At 42.5% G+C, this 19,021-nt stretch overlaps 3 protein-coding genes across 3 annotated transcripts; 2 read left to right on the top strand and 1 right to left on the bottom strand.

Annotated features, from left to right (window-relative positions):
- The first annotated feature begins 99 nt into the window (after positions 1-99).
- Positions 100-1,960, top strand: ddit4 (DNA-damage-inducible transcript 4). The gene is made up of 3 exons (XM_041963328.1): positions 100-254; positions 481-716; positions 818-1,960. The coding sequence occupies exons 2-3, from the start codon at positions 530-532 to the stop codon at positions 1,315-1,317; spliced, it is 687 nt and encodes a 228-aa protein (XP_041819262.1). The 5' UTR covers positions 100-254; positions 481-529; the 3' UTR covers positions 1,318-1,960.
- Positions 1,961-2,496: 536 nt separating this feature from the next.
- Positions 2,497-7,219, bottom strand: dnajb12b (DnaJ heat shock protein family (Hsp40) member B12b). The gene is made up of 9 exons (XM_041962946.1): positions 7,087-7,219; positions 5,419-5,596; positions 5,188-5,333; positions 4,898-5,071; positions 4,736-4,806; positions 4,426-4,535; positions 3,838-4,010; positions 3,533-3,674; positions 2,497-3,408 (listed from the first exon to the last, which is right to left on the bottom strand). The coding sequence occupies exons 1-8, from the start codon at positions 7,217-7,219 to the stop codon at positions 3,553-3,555; spliced, it is 1,107 nt and encodes a 368-aa protein (XP_041818880.1). The 3' UTR covers positions 2,497-3,408; positions 3,533-3,552.
- Positions 7,220-8,285: 1,066 nt separating this feature from the next.
- Positions 8,286-15,792, top strand: scd (stearoyl-CoA desaturase (delta-9-desaturase)). The gene is made up of 6 exons (XM_041962382.1): positions 8,286-8,370; positions 8,634-8,888; positions 10,704-10,834; positions 10,969-11,174; positions 11,607-11,839; positions 13,155-15,792. The coding sequence occupies exons 2-6, from the start codon at positions 8,657-8,659 to the stop codon at positions 13,352-13,354; spliced, it is 1,002 nt and encodes a 333-aa protein (XP_041818316.1). The 5' UTR covers positions 8,286-8,370; positions 8,634-8,656; the 3' UTR covers positions 13,355-15,792.
- Positions 15,793-19,021: the final 3,229 nt, after the last annotated feature.

Below are 19,021 nucleotides of genomic sequence, written 5' to 3'. Positions count from 1 at the left end.
GTTACCAGGCAAGATACAGCGCAGATGGCGTGCCTCTCTTTTTGATTGGCTGGTTGGAGACGGGCGGGCGTGGCCTAACAGCTCCTATATAAACATTGTTGCAGGACAAACCGCAGAGGTCGGCCGCTGGTGTAAGAGAGAGGAAGGTTAGGGGACAGAAGTTTCGAGATAGTTGTTATTGTAGACAATAACGGTTCAGATAACTGTATGAAACAACGACAACGGACTTGAACAAAGCTGTTTTCATATAAGATGTAAGTATTGTGTTACAATTACGTGTTTTGCTAGCTTTGTAGCTAATTCGAACAGTTAAATTGCTGCTAGCTACCGTCAAAGATGTTAATATTGCTAACCTGCACTGTTAACACACAAAAAGCTATCCTTTAAATGCCTCATACTAATGTTTAATTTAACTGCTAAGCGCTCTCTATTATGTCGAGTTCGAATGCTTATCTTTCGTTTTTGTTTGCTCATAAACAGCTGATAACAGAAGCAGCTGATTGTGTTGAACACTGCGAAGAGGACAACCATGCCTGCTCTCTCTGCACCCACTGATATCGGCAGCTCACCCCCTTCTCCGGTGGACAGCAGTCCCAGGAGGCTGTCCTGGGGCAAACTGGTGCAAAGATTGACTGATTTCAGCACATCTGCCAGCAGCAGCAGCAGCATTGATTCGGGGTCCAACAATGGCAGCAGGAGTGATCTCTCAGACTCAGGTAGGCGACGCTGCAAACATCTCTAACACTTGATCAGAGGTGAATTAGATGTTTCTCTTTACACATGCTTCCAGTTTTAACCCACCGTGTCTCTTCAACAGGGTCAGATGTCTCCTGTGACCTGTCTCCCTCTAATGAAGACCTGTTTTATGATCCAATGGAGGAGACCATCCTGAAAGAAGTGGTGGACCTCATTGCACGAAGCCTGAGAGAAGCCAAAGACTCAGACTGCGCCTTGCGATGTGCCAAGCTGCTCATTCCCGAGAAACTTCTTGAGCACATCGGACAGGAACTCCTTCACCTGGCAGCTAGCGAGCCCTGCGGTTTAAGAGGGGCTCTCATTGACCTTTGCGTGGAGCAAGGGGCCGCCTGTGAGAGCATGGCGCAGCTATCGGCGGACCCCTACCTTGTACCCACCTTTCAGCTGACTCTGGTGTTGAGGCTGGAGTCTGGTGGGCTGTGGCCTAAAATCCAAGGACTTTTTAGCACAAAGTCTCCTTCCACTCCAGTAGTGAGACAGGCCATTAAACTTAGCACTGGTTTCCGTGTGATCAAGAAAAAACTGTATTGTTCTGAAGAACTGCTAATTGAGGAATGTTGAGAAATGTAAGGGACTGTCAATGTTTTATTATCTGCATTTTTTTAAATGCCAAGTGGAGCTCACAAAAGGGCCATAGTCCTATAACTACATGTGTATGATGCCTTCTGAAGTGTAAGGATGGACTTTGACATGATGTAGCCTGTTGTTCCCACTGTAAGGGAGCTGAAGTTAATGGTACCTGGAGCAGGTGTCGCTCCTCACTGGTGGTCAGATTTTCAAATTACAATATGTAACCATCGTGATATATATCTGGTAAACAGGCATTTTGCGACTACTAAGTGCGTACCTCAGTTTCTATTGAAACTACACAACGGCAGCTAGCTGTATGGTTATAGTCATTGAAGACATTTTCTTTCTTTTTATACATGGCAATTAATTGCAATGCACACCAAGTGATGAATTGTACACCATGCAAACATTTAGGGACCTTAGTGACTGCTTTATTTCAATTGCAAAGGCCTACCACTGCTTGCCATGCGCAGTTAATGTGCAAGCTGCAGCTACCATTTCAATTGTAACTTGGTCTTGTATCTGTGTAGACCTGTCCTGCTTTCAACTTTATTTATTTGACATTCAAATACTCATACCATTGCACTGTTTTTGTACTTTCATGATTGCAAATAAATTATTTTTTTTAACAGTTCTCTTTTCTGTTGTCTTTCATGAAACTGGTAAGATATTCATCATCCATTTGTGAAAGTGGGGGAAAAAAGAGGTATATTCAGGTTACTATATGAGGCAAAAATGGAAAAGTGTGTTTGATTCTGCAAAATATGAAGCTGTATACCTATTCTTTGACAAACTATACCAGAATACTAAGATACCTGTTGCAGAATAATGTTCCTCTACATCATGATATAGATCAGCTGACAGACACGAGCCACCCACATCATGCAAAACAATGACAAGTTTCAATACTCGCCACCAAACACAGCAGAGTACATTTGCGGTGAATGTGGTGCTGCAGTTCCTGCCCGGCACATGCTGCACGTCCCCCAAAAATGTGAACGTGCACAAAGCCATGTTTCCAGTTCCCAGTCACAGTCGGTCGGCTGATGGACTTGATGTGCCGAATGTGCTGACTAAGCTTTTGTTTCCACATTCTGTGCTTGTTCTGCTCGGAGAGATGAGTCACTACCAACACAGTTAAGCATCCATATTTATTTTCATCTGGGAGTAAAAACAAGGTGGAAAAAGTGAGCAATATATGTACTGTTTTCTTAGTCTGATAATCCACTTCTTAAATAATACAAAAAATAAATAGCATAGTCTAAACTTAAAAAGTGCAACAAAAATTGCTTTTTCCAACAGATGACAGAGACATTACACTCCAAAACTAGAACTTGTTAAAGTCCCACTTTGTGGGTAGGCACGTCTCTCATTCTCGTGGCTTTTATTCTGAAGTGTCATTAAGTTACACTATATTATTCTATCTTTAAGACAGTTAAAGGATGCAAAGTGTAAAGGGACAGTTCCTAATTGTAATCTCACACACACCCTGCAGAAGAAGACAAATCTCAGGTGTTCAAGTGTCTGACAAACCTTAGACATGAGCGCATATTCATCAGAGGTTTCACATTATTCCTGCATAGTTTCAGAATGTGCATTTGAAGTCAAATCAGCAACTCCCCCTCAAACGCATCTCCTCCGCTGATTTGACTGCATAAAATGAAAGAGGAAGCATTCACTGTGGTATCTAGTCAACTGCTACATAAATAACATCCGTACAACTATATCTAACCTCACTATGTTCTGGTTTCATATTGCATTCTCACAAAAACCATGAAGTGACCTCTGTCAGCTTCATGGTTCCCAATCAAAACTGGGGCTTGGCGGTTTTCCAAGCCGCATTCTTGTCAGGAGGACAAGCTATTTGAAGTGGCTTTTCAGTTTCAAAACATTATATTAATATTATTGTTTGTTATTTCACATACTAAAATTCCACAGAAACGGTGTGAACCAGTTTGCGTGGTCAGTTTGATGCAGATTGGTGCTGGTTTGTTTGTGTTGCTTGTTGAGTCATCCTCAGTCTCCAGATTGTTAAAGCTCATCTATTTACAGCCAAAAATCTTTTGTGTTGATTCTGGAAACCTGGAGACAAGAAGAAGAAGAAAGAAAACATTTTTTTTTTTAACTTTTGTGAGTTGAAACATGCAGGTAGTCACAGAAAAATGCATTCAGAAATGAGAAACATGCTTTAGTCTGGAGGACTTGCTTTTAATGATGAAAGCAGCGTCAACCATGTAATGAAGCTGTGATCTCGGACAGCTTGGCGCAGCTTGGTGTGCGAGCCCTCTGTGCTCTTTGGTACAGATCAGTGTCTCCAAAATAGCGAGCTCTGTAAAGCATGCCTTCCTCTGCAGGAAACAAGAGAGACAATTCATGAAAGATATATGAGGGGCAATAAAAACCAGAATATGTCTTTTATCATTTTCCCAGGACTGATAATGGCAGAACAGCCATTACTCTTGGTTAAATAAATAAACAAACAAGCACGATTTGTTGTCCTGGCAAACGCACTTTGTTGTTTCTCCTTCCAGCAATTGTTGCGAAGGTTGGAAACATAATCATCCTCCACCGTCCGCTCCAGATTCTTCAGATTCACTCCGGTGAACTCCTTGGAGAACTGCTCCCCCACATAATATGGCACCTTCAGGTTCTCAGTCAGCCTCTTCTGTGTGTAACCTGCTGACCTGCGCCAAGACAGGACAAAGTGTGGGAGAGATATCACATGACCGAACGCAGCGCGAGCATGACAGATCTGGCACCGTCTGTCTCCGCTAATGTGACTCATGGCTGATAATGGCTCACAGACGGGCCAGAAACTGCAGAAGTGTATCTGAAACACAAACATGGAGGCAGGCCAGACACATGGAGCCGGCAGTCCTCGCAGGCACAGAAGAGGTCTGTGAATATTTGGAAGTAACTGAGGCAGAATCAAGATGTCCTTTCTAAATCAACGAAGACACCGAAAAGTCAATACAATGAATCTGTCTCAGGCTGCAAAGATTATGAAGCCTATTTTTGGGCTGGTCCATCTATAAATCATTGACATTTTAAACTCAGTCATAAACTCTTTGGCAGGCGTTCACAACAGACGACACTCACGGCCTGAAGCTGAGGCTGTAAGGGGGGCTGTTGACCATGATCTGGCTGAGGGCTGACACAATAACCAGGATGAGGATGGGCATGACCTGCACGAAGAGAGCGAGGCCTCCCTGCAGAAGAAACATGGCAGTGTCAAGACCTCAACAGCTGAATCATTCACCAGACTGTATTTGCTTTGTATGAAAAATGAATGCTGAATGCACCTCAAAAGGTCAAATTACAGACAACTCAATGTCTCCCCCTGCTGTTTGACAATTATAATACATTATTTGCATATCTGCAGTTTGCAGGAGCTCTAATAATAACTCACATCTCGCGGTCGCTCCCTCCGCTCTCGCCTTTGGTAACGCATCCGCCCATTAGTGTACACATTAGCATTGCCTAGATCAATAACACATGTTAATAGACAGATCATAACGAGTAATACAATGGCAATATCGTGTCTCACAGGCCTGAAAACGGTGACACTAACTCGAGGGGTAACCTCCTCCAAAGAACATATTAAAGAGGTCTTCAGGTGAAATATCTGGCTCGAAGTTCTCATTGTCTGGGCCTTGTCTTGACGGATGCCTCCTCTCCTCTCCACACTGATCATACTGTCTTCTTTTGTTAGCATTGCTCAGAACAGCATATGCATTCCCAATAGCTGTTGGAAACAAGAAATAATGAGGTTAAGATTGAGCATCACAAAGAAGGGCTAAAACACAACTTCCGCAAGCAGAATTATGAATTGTCTGATGAGGCAGAGTGTATGCTGGTCACCTTTAAATGCCTCTGTAGCGCCTGGAGCATGATTCTTGTCTGGATGGAATTTCAAAGCGAGCTTTCTATATGATCTCTTGAGCTCATCCTCAGAGGCGTCTGCCTGGACCCCGAGAATTTCATAGAAGTCTTTACATTGTTTTATCCTGTGTAGAGAAGACGTGGTTCTCAGTGTCAGGAGTAAATTATTCCTTCTAATCAATACCAGAGTTACATGATCATCTGCCTTACCTCCTCACAGCATCGAGCTGATCCGCCGTGTAGGATTTTGAGGCCTCTGAAGGTCTTTCTTCAGGTCTGGTATCCTCATTGTTGGTCTGCCGCTGTCGAGGCCCCGAGACCCCACCGAAGTCTGATTGGCCAGCTTGTCTAGGCGTGAATCCATTCTTTGCTATTAGCTCCAGAAGTACTAGAAGGGATACGATACCAGTGTTGTGAACGTTAGAGGATATTCAGACAAGCACTTAAAATACACTTGAATTCCCTGCACGGGCAGGTAACATAATAAGGACCCTCACATCAGCAGAGACTGTAACACAGCCCCCTCAGTCACAGAAAGTGTTATTATTAGATTACTACAGCAGCTACATAAGGGCATTAATACAATATTGTCAAAGCAGCAGCCGTGGTGCCATGTAGAAATCTCATATAAATATCTATGTTATGTTGTAGGCTCTGTTTTCTGTGCCTGTGGTCTTCTTTCATCTGGATTTTATGAGCAAACTCTAATTGTGTTTAACTGTCAAATAGTGTAAATGTTCCAATTAACCCATAGGTCTCAGGGATTTTCGATATAAAAAAATCACATGAGACTAAGTGCCTAAATATCAACGTTTATGCATGTAACAGTATTGATAGGATGACTACAGGTGCATTTAGCAGATATTTACAAGAAAAATCTGGAGTCAGAAAGCTCAATTCGAATAGTCATATAAGCTGAGAACTGACAGTAATGGAGCCTCAAAAATCCTCCAGGAACACTTTTAAGAGTATCTTAAAAGTGTCATAATATTACAGTGCCTTAAATGTAATGTGTCTTTACTATATACATGATTTAAGTTAGTTGTATTTCAGAATATTGATGATACTACATATCGTGAGTGTATTTTAGGGATGAATGTTGGTGCTTTCAGGAGATATTTACACACAGGACATTTGTGAGGCATAAGTTCATAGGCAGAACGTCTTCAGTCACTGCCATGATTGATTAAATCCAATATCCAATACTCTCGCTCGCCAATATGTTATATATTAGAACATTAAAAATACACCAACTGGGATGGAAAAAACACTTTGCACTGTGATTTAAGTTGCTTGTGGATAATGGACGTTTATCTAGGATGCACTGAGCTGGCTGCAGCTCCTGTAATTGTTTGCCGCAATAGAAATGTGTAATGACTGCACGGATATGTGCATACATGTGTGCACATGCATTTCGAGAGTGTGTGGCTCATCTCACTTGACGTAAGGCGGGTCATATCATGCGGGCGCACAGGTATGGACAGGTATGCGTGTGTAAATCCATGAATTTGAATGATAAAACATGGGGATGGCTTTCTGAGATCTTGGTCATCTAGGAGTTTTTGTGCCCACTCCCCTGTTAGGCTTAGCTATCTAACGGAGAAGCAGCTGATGAGAGGTGATACCACTGACACCCGTACTGCTCCAAGTTAAGCAGATGCACAGAATATTTAATAAAAACACAGTTTAATGGACCTTGAAATGACAACATTATGAGATACATTAGCTGGTATGATGAAGCTAGCTAGTGTGCTATCGAAGGCCCCAGCTGCACGCGCCGCAGAGCTCATCCGGGATGCAGGTGATGCTGCCGGTGATGATGCAGCGCACCTCCCCGGCTAAAGCGCCCCTTGCATCGTCTCAGCCATTTTAACTCACCCTTCGCTTTCTCTGTCGGGAAGAGTCTCTGCGCCTTCTCCAGGAACCTCTGCGCCTTCTCCGGCTGGCCGTTGGTTACCGCCGCAGTTGCAATGTCAATGCAGCGCTCCGCCTCGTCCCTGTTTACTTCCATTGCAGCGGGCAGCGGAGGAGGCGGGGGGCGCGCGCAGCGGCTAACTGGACCAGAAGTAAATAAAGGCGCCTGTTGATGACGTCATGTGGATGCTGCGATTAAATCGGGTGTCAGTTGGTGACATGAATTTGTCACCGTTTTCGCTGCAGGTGTCTGAAAGACTTGACGTTTAAGAAATGGGTTAGCTCCGTTTGCGAGATGTGAGCACGGGGCCGGCCCTCTGCGCTGCCTAACTTCTCCACTAGATGGAGACAAAGCGTCTGTTTTCAAATGTGGCCCGTGGCCCGTGGAGGCGAGTACTCATGGACGGGTTAAAATAAACCCTCTTTAATTTGGGTCCCGTGTAGTAGAATTGTCTCCTCAGATCAACGTCACCTCAGTCAGTCTATTTTACGGCACCATTCATAGTCTTTTTATATAATTTGATCGAAATAAATTAGATTCGAATTCAGAACATGATGATAAATCACTATGTAATTATTCCTATTCAGCAGCAAGTATATAGAGACAAAATTGCTCTCATGAGGGATTTTCTAAATCTGATATCCCCAAAATATTCAGTTTGTGGCGCTCAACAGCTTTAATATTACTTGAAATTTGATATTATTTTTCTATCATCTAATTTTTCTTGATTTTTAAGTTCTTTTTTGGGTGGGGGGATTATGGTGACGTCACAGAACAAGCATCTCTGTATTTTCCCTGTGTGGGTGGGTAGAGGGGTTCTCTGCCGCTGGCTTTGCCGTACAGTAACTTGTTTTGTCCCAGTCTCATCGCTGAATTTCACACTTTGTCACTCTGCTCTATTCGTTTTAATCCACGAGTGAATGGAAACATGAATGCGCTTAACTCAATACATGTCTAGACAGCAGCAGCTGCTCTCCAGGGGAGGTAAATATATGCTACATCTGGCAGGAGAATGAATAAAAGGTGAACAGCAGATAAACAGGCAGCCAATCAGAGCCCGAGGTTGAGGCGGCATCCGAGCGCCGATTGGCCAGTCGCACCTCGAGCTCCGGCTCTTATTGATTCGCTCGCTGCAGAGCTGACTATCACTCTCCCTTTTCTGGGTTACTGTAGTTTTGGGTTAAGCAGAGCAGCTTCATCTCAAGTTAACACGCCAGCTCTGGTTTCCACTCGTCCGCCGGTCTTTGGTGAGTTATTTACCTGCCACGTATTTGTTCCACAGGTGTAATATCAGTGTTACGCAGCGCAGCAAATGTCGTATGTCAGCTAGAATTCAGCATCATCGTTACATGACTATCCTCGTCCTCACCAGCAACGCCAGCTAGCTTAGCTAGCTAGCATAAAAAAATGATTAACATTCACCGTGCGGAGGTGTGTTAGCCTCCATGACATTAGCCCGACATAAAAAAAACCTGAGATGACCGATTTGTCTCGTTTTTTTGCCGCTCAGAGCATCACCAAACCGCTGCCACGATGACGGAGGCGGAGGCGTTGGAGAAGAAGCAGCACAAGTCCAGCAACGGGAATGTTCTTCCAGAGGCCCCCAGAGAAGACGTATTTGATCACACATACAAGGAGAAAGAGGGCCCCAAACCCGCCAGGATAATCGTATGGAAAAATGTCATATTGATGACTCTGTTGCATATAGGTGCCGTGTACGCCATGTTCCTCATCCCTTCCGCATCTTCTTTGACCTTGCTTTGGTGTAAGTACAAATCCTACCTGTTAACAGCATTTCTGCACGGGCGGATTGTGGCATTTTGCCGTTTTATCCCGATAGCGGAGTACATAGTGTTTTACCTAAATCACAGCTGTTATGTCAGCAGCCCGGCCCACTTTCTCACCACTGGCGCATGCATAGATCTGTGCGTGCTCCTCTCGGTGCGATGGATGCTGTGGGATTATAGATCAGGCATACATCAACAGAGATTAAATGTCACATCGTGCATATAGAAGCTGCAAACTGCACGGCGCATGCTTGTGAAGAAAATAACCTCCTGTACTTCTGAACAACAGGGGCCAGCTACCTTTTTTTGATTCAGTAACAGTGGCAGCACGCCTTAGCAGGAATGCAGACAAAGGATGAGCAGACGGCTAATTACATAAACTGCATGCTACATTTTGGTAGAATTCACTGGGCTGAGTATTTCTCATGAGTCAAAACCACGGAGGTTGCACTTGTGAATAGATTATAATGCTTCCAGTCTTATCATACATGCAGTCATCACATAGTTTTATCCACCCAGCCATCATCTGATATGATGTAATTACATTCCCCAGAGAATGTCACAGTTTCATATAACAAGCCTTTGCTTCCTTTGTGGTTATTAATTCTCTTGTGAAACAAGTAGACTTGTATAAACCAGTTTAGCCAATGCTAAATTTTAATGATTGCAAGAGATGCAAGAGACATTGCACAAGAAAGCCAATGGGATGCAATTAATTGTACTGTAATCATTTTGACACAAATTGACGAATATTTTACCTATAATAGAGAGGAGAAGGCATCATGTGAGTTTGACAACCAGCACGTTGTGAAGTTTGCAGACGGTACAGTTATAGTGAGCATGCTGCAGCTGAACAATGCAGAAATGTCTCATGGTCCTGTTTAAACTTTTTTTTTTTTTTAAATATTGGTGTTAAGAAGCCTTTTTAGAATTGAATGTGTCAAAACCAAGGACATGTGCACTGATTGCAGATGTCACCACCCAACCTGCAAACACTATGATTTATGGACAAGGTCTTGAGATTATGGAGTCTTTAAGTGTTTGGGCATCATAATCGACAATAACCTTGATAAAAATACATATATGCTGAGTAGGAAAAGCAAACAGCACCTTTGTTGTCTGAGGCAGCTTGCCAAAGTCCAGGTTGACAGACCCCTGTTTTGTAAGTCTTTTGTTAAGAAAGCGGACTCCATTGGATCCGACAGTACCCACCCCCTGCCTTAAGAAGTTAAGCTCCTGCCCTCTGGTTCCCGCCTTTGACAACGTCAGTCAAAACTAACAGCTCTGCATAGTACAGATAGCACCGACACATCTCCAGCCATGCCTGTTTCTCTAATCTTTTTTCCCCACTAATATTGTGACTTTTTTATTTCACATGTTCACCTTTTACTCATGTGTTTCTATGGCTTTTTACTATGTCTGATTATATAGCTTGTGTGTCTCCCTGTTTTGTTGTTTTTATTGCTATTTGCAGAGCTTGCTATCCCCTGGGGACAAATTAAAATCCGGAACTTCTTGTTTTGCGCTTTTTGAAAAGCTCTTTTACTGTTTATGGGGAGCGATCTCTCCTTCAGCTACACAGATCTCATAATGTAACATACTTGAAAGTCCTGTGACCTGTCACTTATTGCAGGATCACCCTCCCAGCCCTAACAATGACAGTGAACGTGTGCAAAAAAATGTCTGATGCATCAACACTGCATTGTGCAGTCTTAGTGTGATGAAGTGTTCTTGGTGGAGCAGATGAGTAAAAGGTGGTCAAACTAATTTGCTGATGCATTTCTTCCCAACAGCCGTACTTTGTTTTTTGATAAGTGCGTTAGGAGTTACTGCAGGAGCTCATCGCCTGTGGAGTCACAGATCCTACAAGGCCTCATTACCTCTAAGGATCTTTCTTGGTGTTGCTAACTCCATGGCATTTCAGGTACCTAAAAGTGACAGATCACACAGCTCTGCAGTCAGACACTTAAGGCTGTGATAATAGCAGTTTTCATTACTGTGTAAGTACCATGTTGTGTCCACAGTGTATGTAATCTCTGTCTGTACTTGAACCCACAGAATGATATCTTTGAATGGGCTCGAGACCACAGGGTTCACCACAAATATTCAGAGACAGATGCTGACCCTCACAATGCCGTTCGGGGCTTCTTCTTCGCTCATATCGGCTGGCTGCTGGTGCGCAAACACCCGGACGTCATTGAGAAAGGACGCAAGCTGGAGCTGAATGACCTGCTGGCTGACAAAGTTGTAATGTTTCAAAGGAAGTAAGTGGCTTCTGTTAGTGGTTTATTTTACACGTCATTCCACAGTTAAATATCAGCCTGGAAGGATTGAGTCTTAAAAAAGGTGCACTTTACTCCTTTGGCAGGAAGCGTGGACATAACGCAAGCACAACTGTGTTTCGTAACTTTAATAAAACACAAATGAAGAGCAAAGAAAGGAAAAATATACTTTTCCACCTAGTACAATTTATCCACTGCTGCTGCAGAGTTGTGTCTGTTGTGCAGGTTGTATTAGTCATTCTGGTTAAACAAGGTGGCAGTTACCGACACATTATTCATGCATGTTTGGCTTCTATGAACAGTGAACAGTCCCACGTCTGACATGCAGAACATTAGCGTGTTTAACGTTTGTGTTGCACTGAATGCACAGCTCCATTCTTTCCGCTCACTCCGCCCACTCCGCTTCCTCGGCAGGTATTACAAGCCGTCTGTGCTGCTCATGTGCTTCTTCGTCCCCATGTTCGTGCCTTGGTACCTGTGGGGGGAGTCTCTGTGGGTGGCGTACTTCGTCCCAGCTCTGCTGAGGTACACCTTGGTGCTGAACGCCACCTGGCTGGTCAACAGCGCGGCTCACATGTGGGGAAACAGACCCTATGACAAGAACATCAACCCCAGGGAGAACAAGTTTGTCGCGTTCAGCGCTATAGGTATGAAAAGCATGCATGTGATCTCCTTTTAAAGAAACGATGAAGAGAGACTAAAAACATGAACTGAACTTGGTGGTAATGATGATAAAACTTTATTTGTGTGGCACTTTTCTTAACGTTTTAAAGTGCTTTGAAGAGAAGAGAAAAAAGCACTTTGCTGGAGTGCCACCTGTAGATGAAATACCATTCAATTTTGCAGAATGAAAGCTGTGACCGCACAGTTTGAGTGAGTGGATTATTTAGCAGTGATCTCTGACTCCTCTGATCCCCGATAAAAGTGGAAGAGAAACTGTACATTCACATGAAAGTCCTGTTAGCAAGCTTAGAACCATCACTATTTTGACGACGGCAGCCATTGCCTCATGTACCCAAAGGAGATGACGGCCCACAGTGTCAGTCATCACAAACCAAAATGTTAGTTTTCCCTGTCTGAAAACTGAAAACTGTTTCTTCACCGTGGATGGAGTTTTCCAAAAGCTCTGTTTTCAGTGACTGCATTTTTGTGTGGACAAAACTACAAACGTATAGAAAAAGCAACGTTTTGAGAAATAACCTTGGACGTGTGGGCTGGCCGTAAGATGGCACCCAGTTTTCAGGGCTGAGAGAGCTTCTCTGGCTGACTCCTCACCCTAACGACTGTCGTGAAAATAATTCACGAATAAGGCCTTTTATTCTTATCGGACCCAATGGCTCGTTGGTCATTTCTTTTTGACAGTTCAATAAGAAAATATGAAAAATTGAATGACTATCATGAATTTGATGTGACACAACAATGTGCCGTTTTTTTTTAGCAAACAAACAGGCTTGACTCTGCGCCTACAGCCACGAAGTCTTCAACAAACTCGCGTCCGGCATCTGCACTGCATAGAGTTCGCTCTCGTTAGCGTGCTGCCTCGCTCTATATCAGCAGACCTCTTCAACATGACTGTGTGTGTGTGTGTGTGTGTTACTCTCATTGTGGGAACATAAACCTGTTTACACAGTCACATTGTTGGGTCCTTGTGTGTATGTGTGTGTGTGTGAGACACTCAAACGCAGCAGCGTTGTTTTCTTTACTGTTCATTTCGGCAGTTTCCATGATATTCTGCCTAAATTCTGCAATTCCGTCTGTGTTTTGTGTATCATAGAAGTCGTAGGACTCTGCAGAGTCTTCTGTTGATGTGATGTGATGTATGAATCACTCTAAAATAGCCCTTAGTGATTTTAAATGCACAGTAAACATCATCCAGCTTTGCAGAGTCGGATGCATATCATGTCCTGTTAACTGTTTTCTGTTTTCTGTGATTGGTTGATCGCTGTTTCTTGTACCTTACAGGTGAGGGATTCCACAATTATCACCACTCTTTCCCCTATGACTATGCAACCAGCGAGTTTGGCTGCAAGTTGAACCTTACCACTTGTTTCATCGACCTCATGTGCTACTTGGGCCTGGCGACGGACCGCAAGAGAGTGTCCCACGAGGTGGTCCTGGCCCGAATACAGCGCACGGGAGACGGAAGCCACCGGAGTGGCTAAGATCGTTGAATTGTGGTCAGCTTCAAGGCAAAACAACCGAAAAGAAGAAGCTTCACAGTCCTTTGACAGCTATACATTTCTCATCCTCTGAGGATAAAAGTCAGCTTCGTGAGGGCCTTGACCACATTTTGCTTGTTTTTGTGGTTTTTGTAGCTGTACCTAAACAAAATTGTTCAAGATGGATAACAAACGCGTTTTGCTAAGCCCTTGGCCTCTATGGTTTCTATTGTTCAGTCAGGCCAAGGTCTTGCAAAGATGTTTTAGATTTGAAGTAGATGCATTTTTAAGTCAACTTCATTCTCCGCTGTTTTGCCACTTTGGTGTGCATTTTTCATGCAAAGTCATGTAGCCGATCATTTTTATGTAAGTATTACTCAATTATTAATCCAAATAGACGACAAGCGGAGCACTGAAACATGGAGTAACATTGCAACTGATGAGGTGATTGTTGCCTTTTATTGTAGTTTACAGCAGGTTTTTACCTTTCGAGCGCTCTACGATCTGAAAATAAGGGACGAGAGTTTGAATAATATTTTGTGGGGGGGGGGTTGCTGGCTTTAACGAAATATGGCACATGATGGAAGAGTGAGGGAACCCAGACGATCTTATAACCTGGCTACACTGACCACGCCAGAGCTGTGTGGAAACCAAGTCGTGCAGTGTGTGTTGCGGTGTGTAACCTGGTTTTCTTCTAACCGAACCAAATATGTTGGGAAATCAAAGGCTTTAGAAAAAGACGCACACGTGCTGTATTTAGTGTGTGCTATAATGAGGTCAAGCTTGGAATGAAATTAAAACTGCCGTTCAATATTAACAGGAAATGCTAAATGTAATTTTAACTTAGAACCATGCAGCGTTTAATTGACTTTTTTTGTGTTTTAATGACTATATCATATTGCCAAAAGCGTGCCAATTGCCGACATATTATATTATAACCATGTGAATGGTCCACTAGAGCACACAAGGTCGATACCGCTTCTTCACTCAACATCATTGTGCAGGTTTTTTAACATCGTGGCATCAGTGGCTTCGCTTCCTCTTGAGAGTTTATCCAACATGTCCTTCTTTTTTGTCCCGAAACATCTGCAGCAGAGATCTGGTCGGTCGATGTCGCAGCCGGTCACGTGACAGTTCTGGTGTTACAAAACAACATGCCACCCATGCATGATGATGTGCTGTAGTAGGTGTTGTAGTGAGGTGTTTCGTCAGTGACTCTGATGGCAGAACCGTGTCTATTTTTGTAATGTGCTGTGGAGCTGCATCGCTTTTGGACCATCAGAACTGTTGCTGTGGCGATTTCTGCAGCGGGCTCTGGTTTGGCTTTGATGCCCCACAAAGCTGATCGTCATTGCAGAATTTCAGGTGCATCGACGTTTCTGTTCATCTTCAATTCTGGTGTGCGGAATGCTTTTATTATTTATGTATTTATTTTGGTTTTTTTTTTCTCCTTATTGACAAAAAAAATCGCTCTAAGGTGAACCTTTTTCTCCGTTCCAAGATTTGGCAGTGGAGCTGCAACGATCGGTCGATTAATCGATTAATCGTCAACCATTTTGATGATCGATTAATCGTTTCAGTCATTTTTCAAATGACTTTGCTGCTTGTCTTTGTCTTTTCTGATGGTAAATGAAGAGTCTTTGGGTTTTTGGACTGTTAGTTGGACAAAAGAAGCAATTTGAAGACATCACTTTGGGCTCTGGGAAATTGTGATGAGCATTTTTCACAATTCGTGGACATTTTGTGGACTTAACGATTAATCGGTTGATCAGGAAAAATAATCTGCAGATTGATCAGTGATGAAAGTAATAGTTGGCCCTATTTGGTAGAAAGTCTCGTAAAAAGTATACATATATATCAAATTGGAGCACCTGTTTGTTTTTTTCCCAAGAGTCAGGATACAACCTAATGCCTTATGACTTGCATCCATTCCTGATCGTCTCCACGTCCTGTCGGTCAAGACAAAACGGTTCAAGTACCACGAAACAAATCTGACCGAGGTCCATGTTTACAGGCTGAGGCACCGGGCGGAACATCGTTTTTATTCTGAACATTTAATTAAGGCAAATGGTAGCATGACAACATTAAGGTACTGTAAATGCGAGTGGAGGATAGGTTCATACACACTTGACGCCTGGCGCAAACGTTCAGTCGTGAGATTTAACTGGCAAAATTCGAGCCCCGATGGATGTGCCAACCAGTTCAAGCCCATCGCGGCGTCTCGGTATGAAAACCTCCAAACGAGGTGCTCCATGAGGAATCTCAGAGCGCCTACCCAAACCCGACAATACACCACAAGCCATGCACGACTCCCGCAGCCCAGAGCGCCAAAATCAACACTTTCCTGACGACGAGGGGGCTCAGAAGGCTGTCACTCTGAATGATTATGTCAAATCTCAACTGTATTCTATTCTGAAATAAAAGTCACAATATTTTCAATACACTCGTAATTCAAAACATTTGTTGCTCTTCTGTTTTTTGTTTTGTTTTTTGTTCATTGTGTCTTTGCTTTCTCTGACTTAAATCCAGATAAACGATTCAGTGTTGCTTCCAGACTGTTATGTTTCCCTGGAGAGCTCCTTGTAAATGTGTGTGTTTTTTAATTGGATTCTGGTACAAGTTTCAACTCATTTCTGCCGCCTGGACTTTGTTTCCCATTTCAGGGTTCAAAGTTTGCATCTTTTTTTATGTGAGCTGTCGTGGCAGGTCATTCAGAAGTGCAGCAGATGATCCTGCAGCTCTCAGCACAGTCTAAGAGCAGCAGGAAGCATTTAATCTTGATTCTGTGTGGAATGAGGCCAGAGGCTGTCAGGGCGTCTAATGTTTTCAATGATTAACAGGGCTGGATTCGGGCTTCATCATTACACAGCATCGAGAAAGAAGTCTGCTCTTTTCTGCCTGCATTTGTCTCCAGGTACATCGTTAATATTGGTAGGATATCTTAGGATATCTACAGGGGTGGAAGAAGCGCGGTACACGGATCCTTTACTGAAGTAAAAGTAGCAATAAAACGTCGTAAAAATACTCTGCTGTGAGTAAAAAGTCCTGCATTTAAATCAGCTACATGTCCAATAGGCAGAACTGCTTCTGTCAAAGTCATTGAAGCATAAACATATAAACAGGATTTAAATCTTGTATCTCAGTGGACAAATAGAATATAAGAAACGATTCATCAATTAATCAAGAACATAATCATCAGGTTAATCAACAAGGAGAAAAAGGTTAGTTGAACCCCTAATTCATAAAAATACTCGCATATTTTGCATATTAAATTTTTACACTTATAAAGTACCTGTAAAGTACATTATTACTTTCTTAAATGCAGTGGAGCTGAAGCATAAAATGAAAGTGCAAGTACCTTAAACTTATACCTAAGTATGGTCATTTAATAAATGTACTTTGTTATTTTCCACCACTGCTAAACTTTCTAGACTTTCCATACATTTGTCAAAATTAAATATTGTACTTTTACGCCATCACACAGTTACAGTTACTCGTTAATTAATAGCAGTATCAGATTTTGTATAAAATATGATTCAGCTGTATAGATTCAGCTACCAAAAGTACTTTCTAACAGTATTTAAAGTTATTTTAAAATAAAAAGCTCCATTTTGACAGCCCACAACATAAAAATGCAGTTTATACATCCATTCAGTTGTATTCTTATGTGTTAATACATAATGTCAGCTGAATATCATAAGTGATGGATACTTTAGAATATCTTCTGATAATACTGAGTACTTGCTAATAAGTCATTTTTGTATGCAGAATGTTTACTTGAAGTGCAGCTGCAGGTTTCTTTTTTTTTTCTTTTTTTGCTAAATTTGCTGAACTAAATGACCTGAATATTTCTCCCACAGCTGTCTTTGTGTGCAGATGCACAACAATCCGCACTTCTCTGGTAGTGACCCCACCGGGCCTCGTCTGGGGGGGGGGGTTTCTGTTCCGCGGCTGGGTTTAGCACTGAGTTAAAAACAGACCCAGTGTCAGTATTATTTTTACGTTTCTGTTGGGTAACTGGATCAAAACAGCCATTCAGTCGGGTGGTTTTCTACCCGCTGGTAGTGGGTAAAATGAACCCAGTGTTGGCTCAGTGTTAACCAGTGTTTTTTAGTGCGTGGGGTGAAGAACTCAGCGTATCCAGTCTGCTGCTGACATAAGCAAGTCAAATATATCCCAACTATTTAATACTGCAGGTATTTGCTCTTGCCTGCAGATGAAGAAAGCACTCTGAAAACGTGTTAAATGGTTTGCACAGGCAGGGCAGAGAGGAATGTAGGACCCGCGTGCTGACCAGAGACCAGATTATGTTACATCAGACAGGAGTACGGGGTTTGTGGAGGTGACATTGCTTCCAAAATGTCACTTTTGTTGTGCAAAGTTCTCCAATGCTGAAACAATTATTCAGTTAGTCGATCTTTTAAGTCTTTTATAAACTGAAAAAGCTTCAAACCTCTGCAGAAGTGAGACTAAAGACCTTCATCCACATAGTGAAAATGATTGTTAGTTGCTTTGCATCCAGCGGTGCAAGAAGTAAGCAAAAGTAGTAATACCACATGGTGATAATACTAAAGTAAAGTACTCCTGTTATGCATCCCTCCTTTCAGATTGTGGGTTACTACTGACAGATTAGCATGTTAGCAGCATTTTAAGGGTGTAGCTGGTTGAGTTGGAGCTAATTTTAACCAAATTACATGTTGTTGTAGTCTGGTTTATGGCAATGCTTTTGAATATAAAAAACATCTAGTAACTATAACTGTCAGATACTGATGGAGTGCAAAGTGGAATATAAATAGAAGTAGAAAGTAGCAGACAACTGAAATACTTCAGTACTCAAGTAAAGTTCAGTACTGATTGGATTAAAATTAATGATGCATTAATGTGGAAGCATCACTTTAATGTTAATTAGAATTCATTTATATGATGCCAGGAAGCTTAATCTGTAACAGTGCTTCAAAATGTCTTTGTGGGTTGTGATTTGTATTAATAAAGTGGATTTTAAACGTACAGCTGTCAGATAAATGAGCTTTAATTGGATTTAATTTAGTTTTTAATGGAGCAGAAGTATAAAGCGGCATAAAGTAGAAATACCTGCATGAAAGCCTTGCGGTGCTTCTTTCAAAATGCTGTATTTCAGCTTTATTTTTAAGCGGGTTTTATTTTCCATCTTATGCATTATCTGTATTCTATTTCCATCCTTATTGTTATCTTACTTTTACTACTATTTGCAGTGGTTTTTATTCTCCAAAACACTTTGAGTTGCATTTCTTGTATAAAATGTGCCATACAAATACAGTTTCTCCTTCCTCTTCTTTTCATTATTATTAAATACTCAAGTAAACGACTAGTACTTGAGTAAATGTACTTTCCACCACCTGCCACAGTTGGGTGGTTGGTCACAGCTGTACGACTCTGGACTCCTCAGTTCAGAGTCCCATGAAGGGAGAGAGAAGCGTGACTCAGGGCGCTACCGTGGTGTGATGTGTGGTGAAGTTGCATTATTAACATCACCCCAGACCGTCATGGCTGAGGTTACTGCAGTTCACAACCAAAAACATACACGCCACGCAGCTTAGAGCGTCTGACTGCCAGCGGCCAATCAGCGGCCAGTTCCTGACTTATGATCCTCCTGGACCAATGGCGGAAGGGCGGGTGAACCACCTGTGCCAG

The sequence above is a fragment of the Chelmon rostratus genome, chromosome 21, assembly GCF_017976325.1.
Source record: "Chelmon rostratus isolate fCheRos1 chromosome 21, fCheRos1.pri, whole genome shotgun sequence".
Classification (NCBI taxonomy): Eukaryota; Metazoa; Chordata; class Actinopteri; order Chaetodontiformes; family Chaetodontidae; genus Chelmon; species Chelmon rostratus.
The sequence above is the reverse complement of the archived record's forward strand: the minus strand, read 5'-3'. Positions and strand labels throughout refer to the sequence as shown.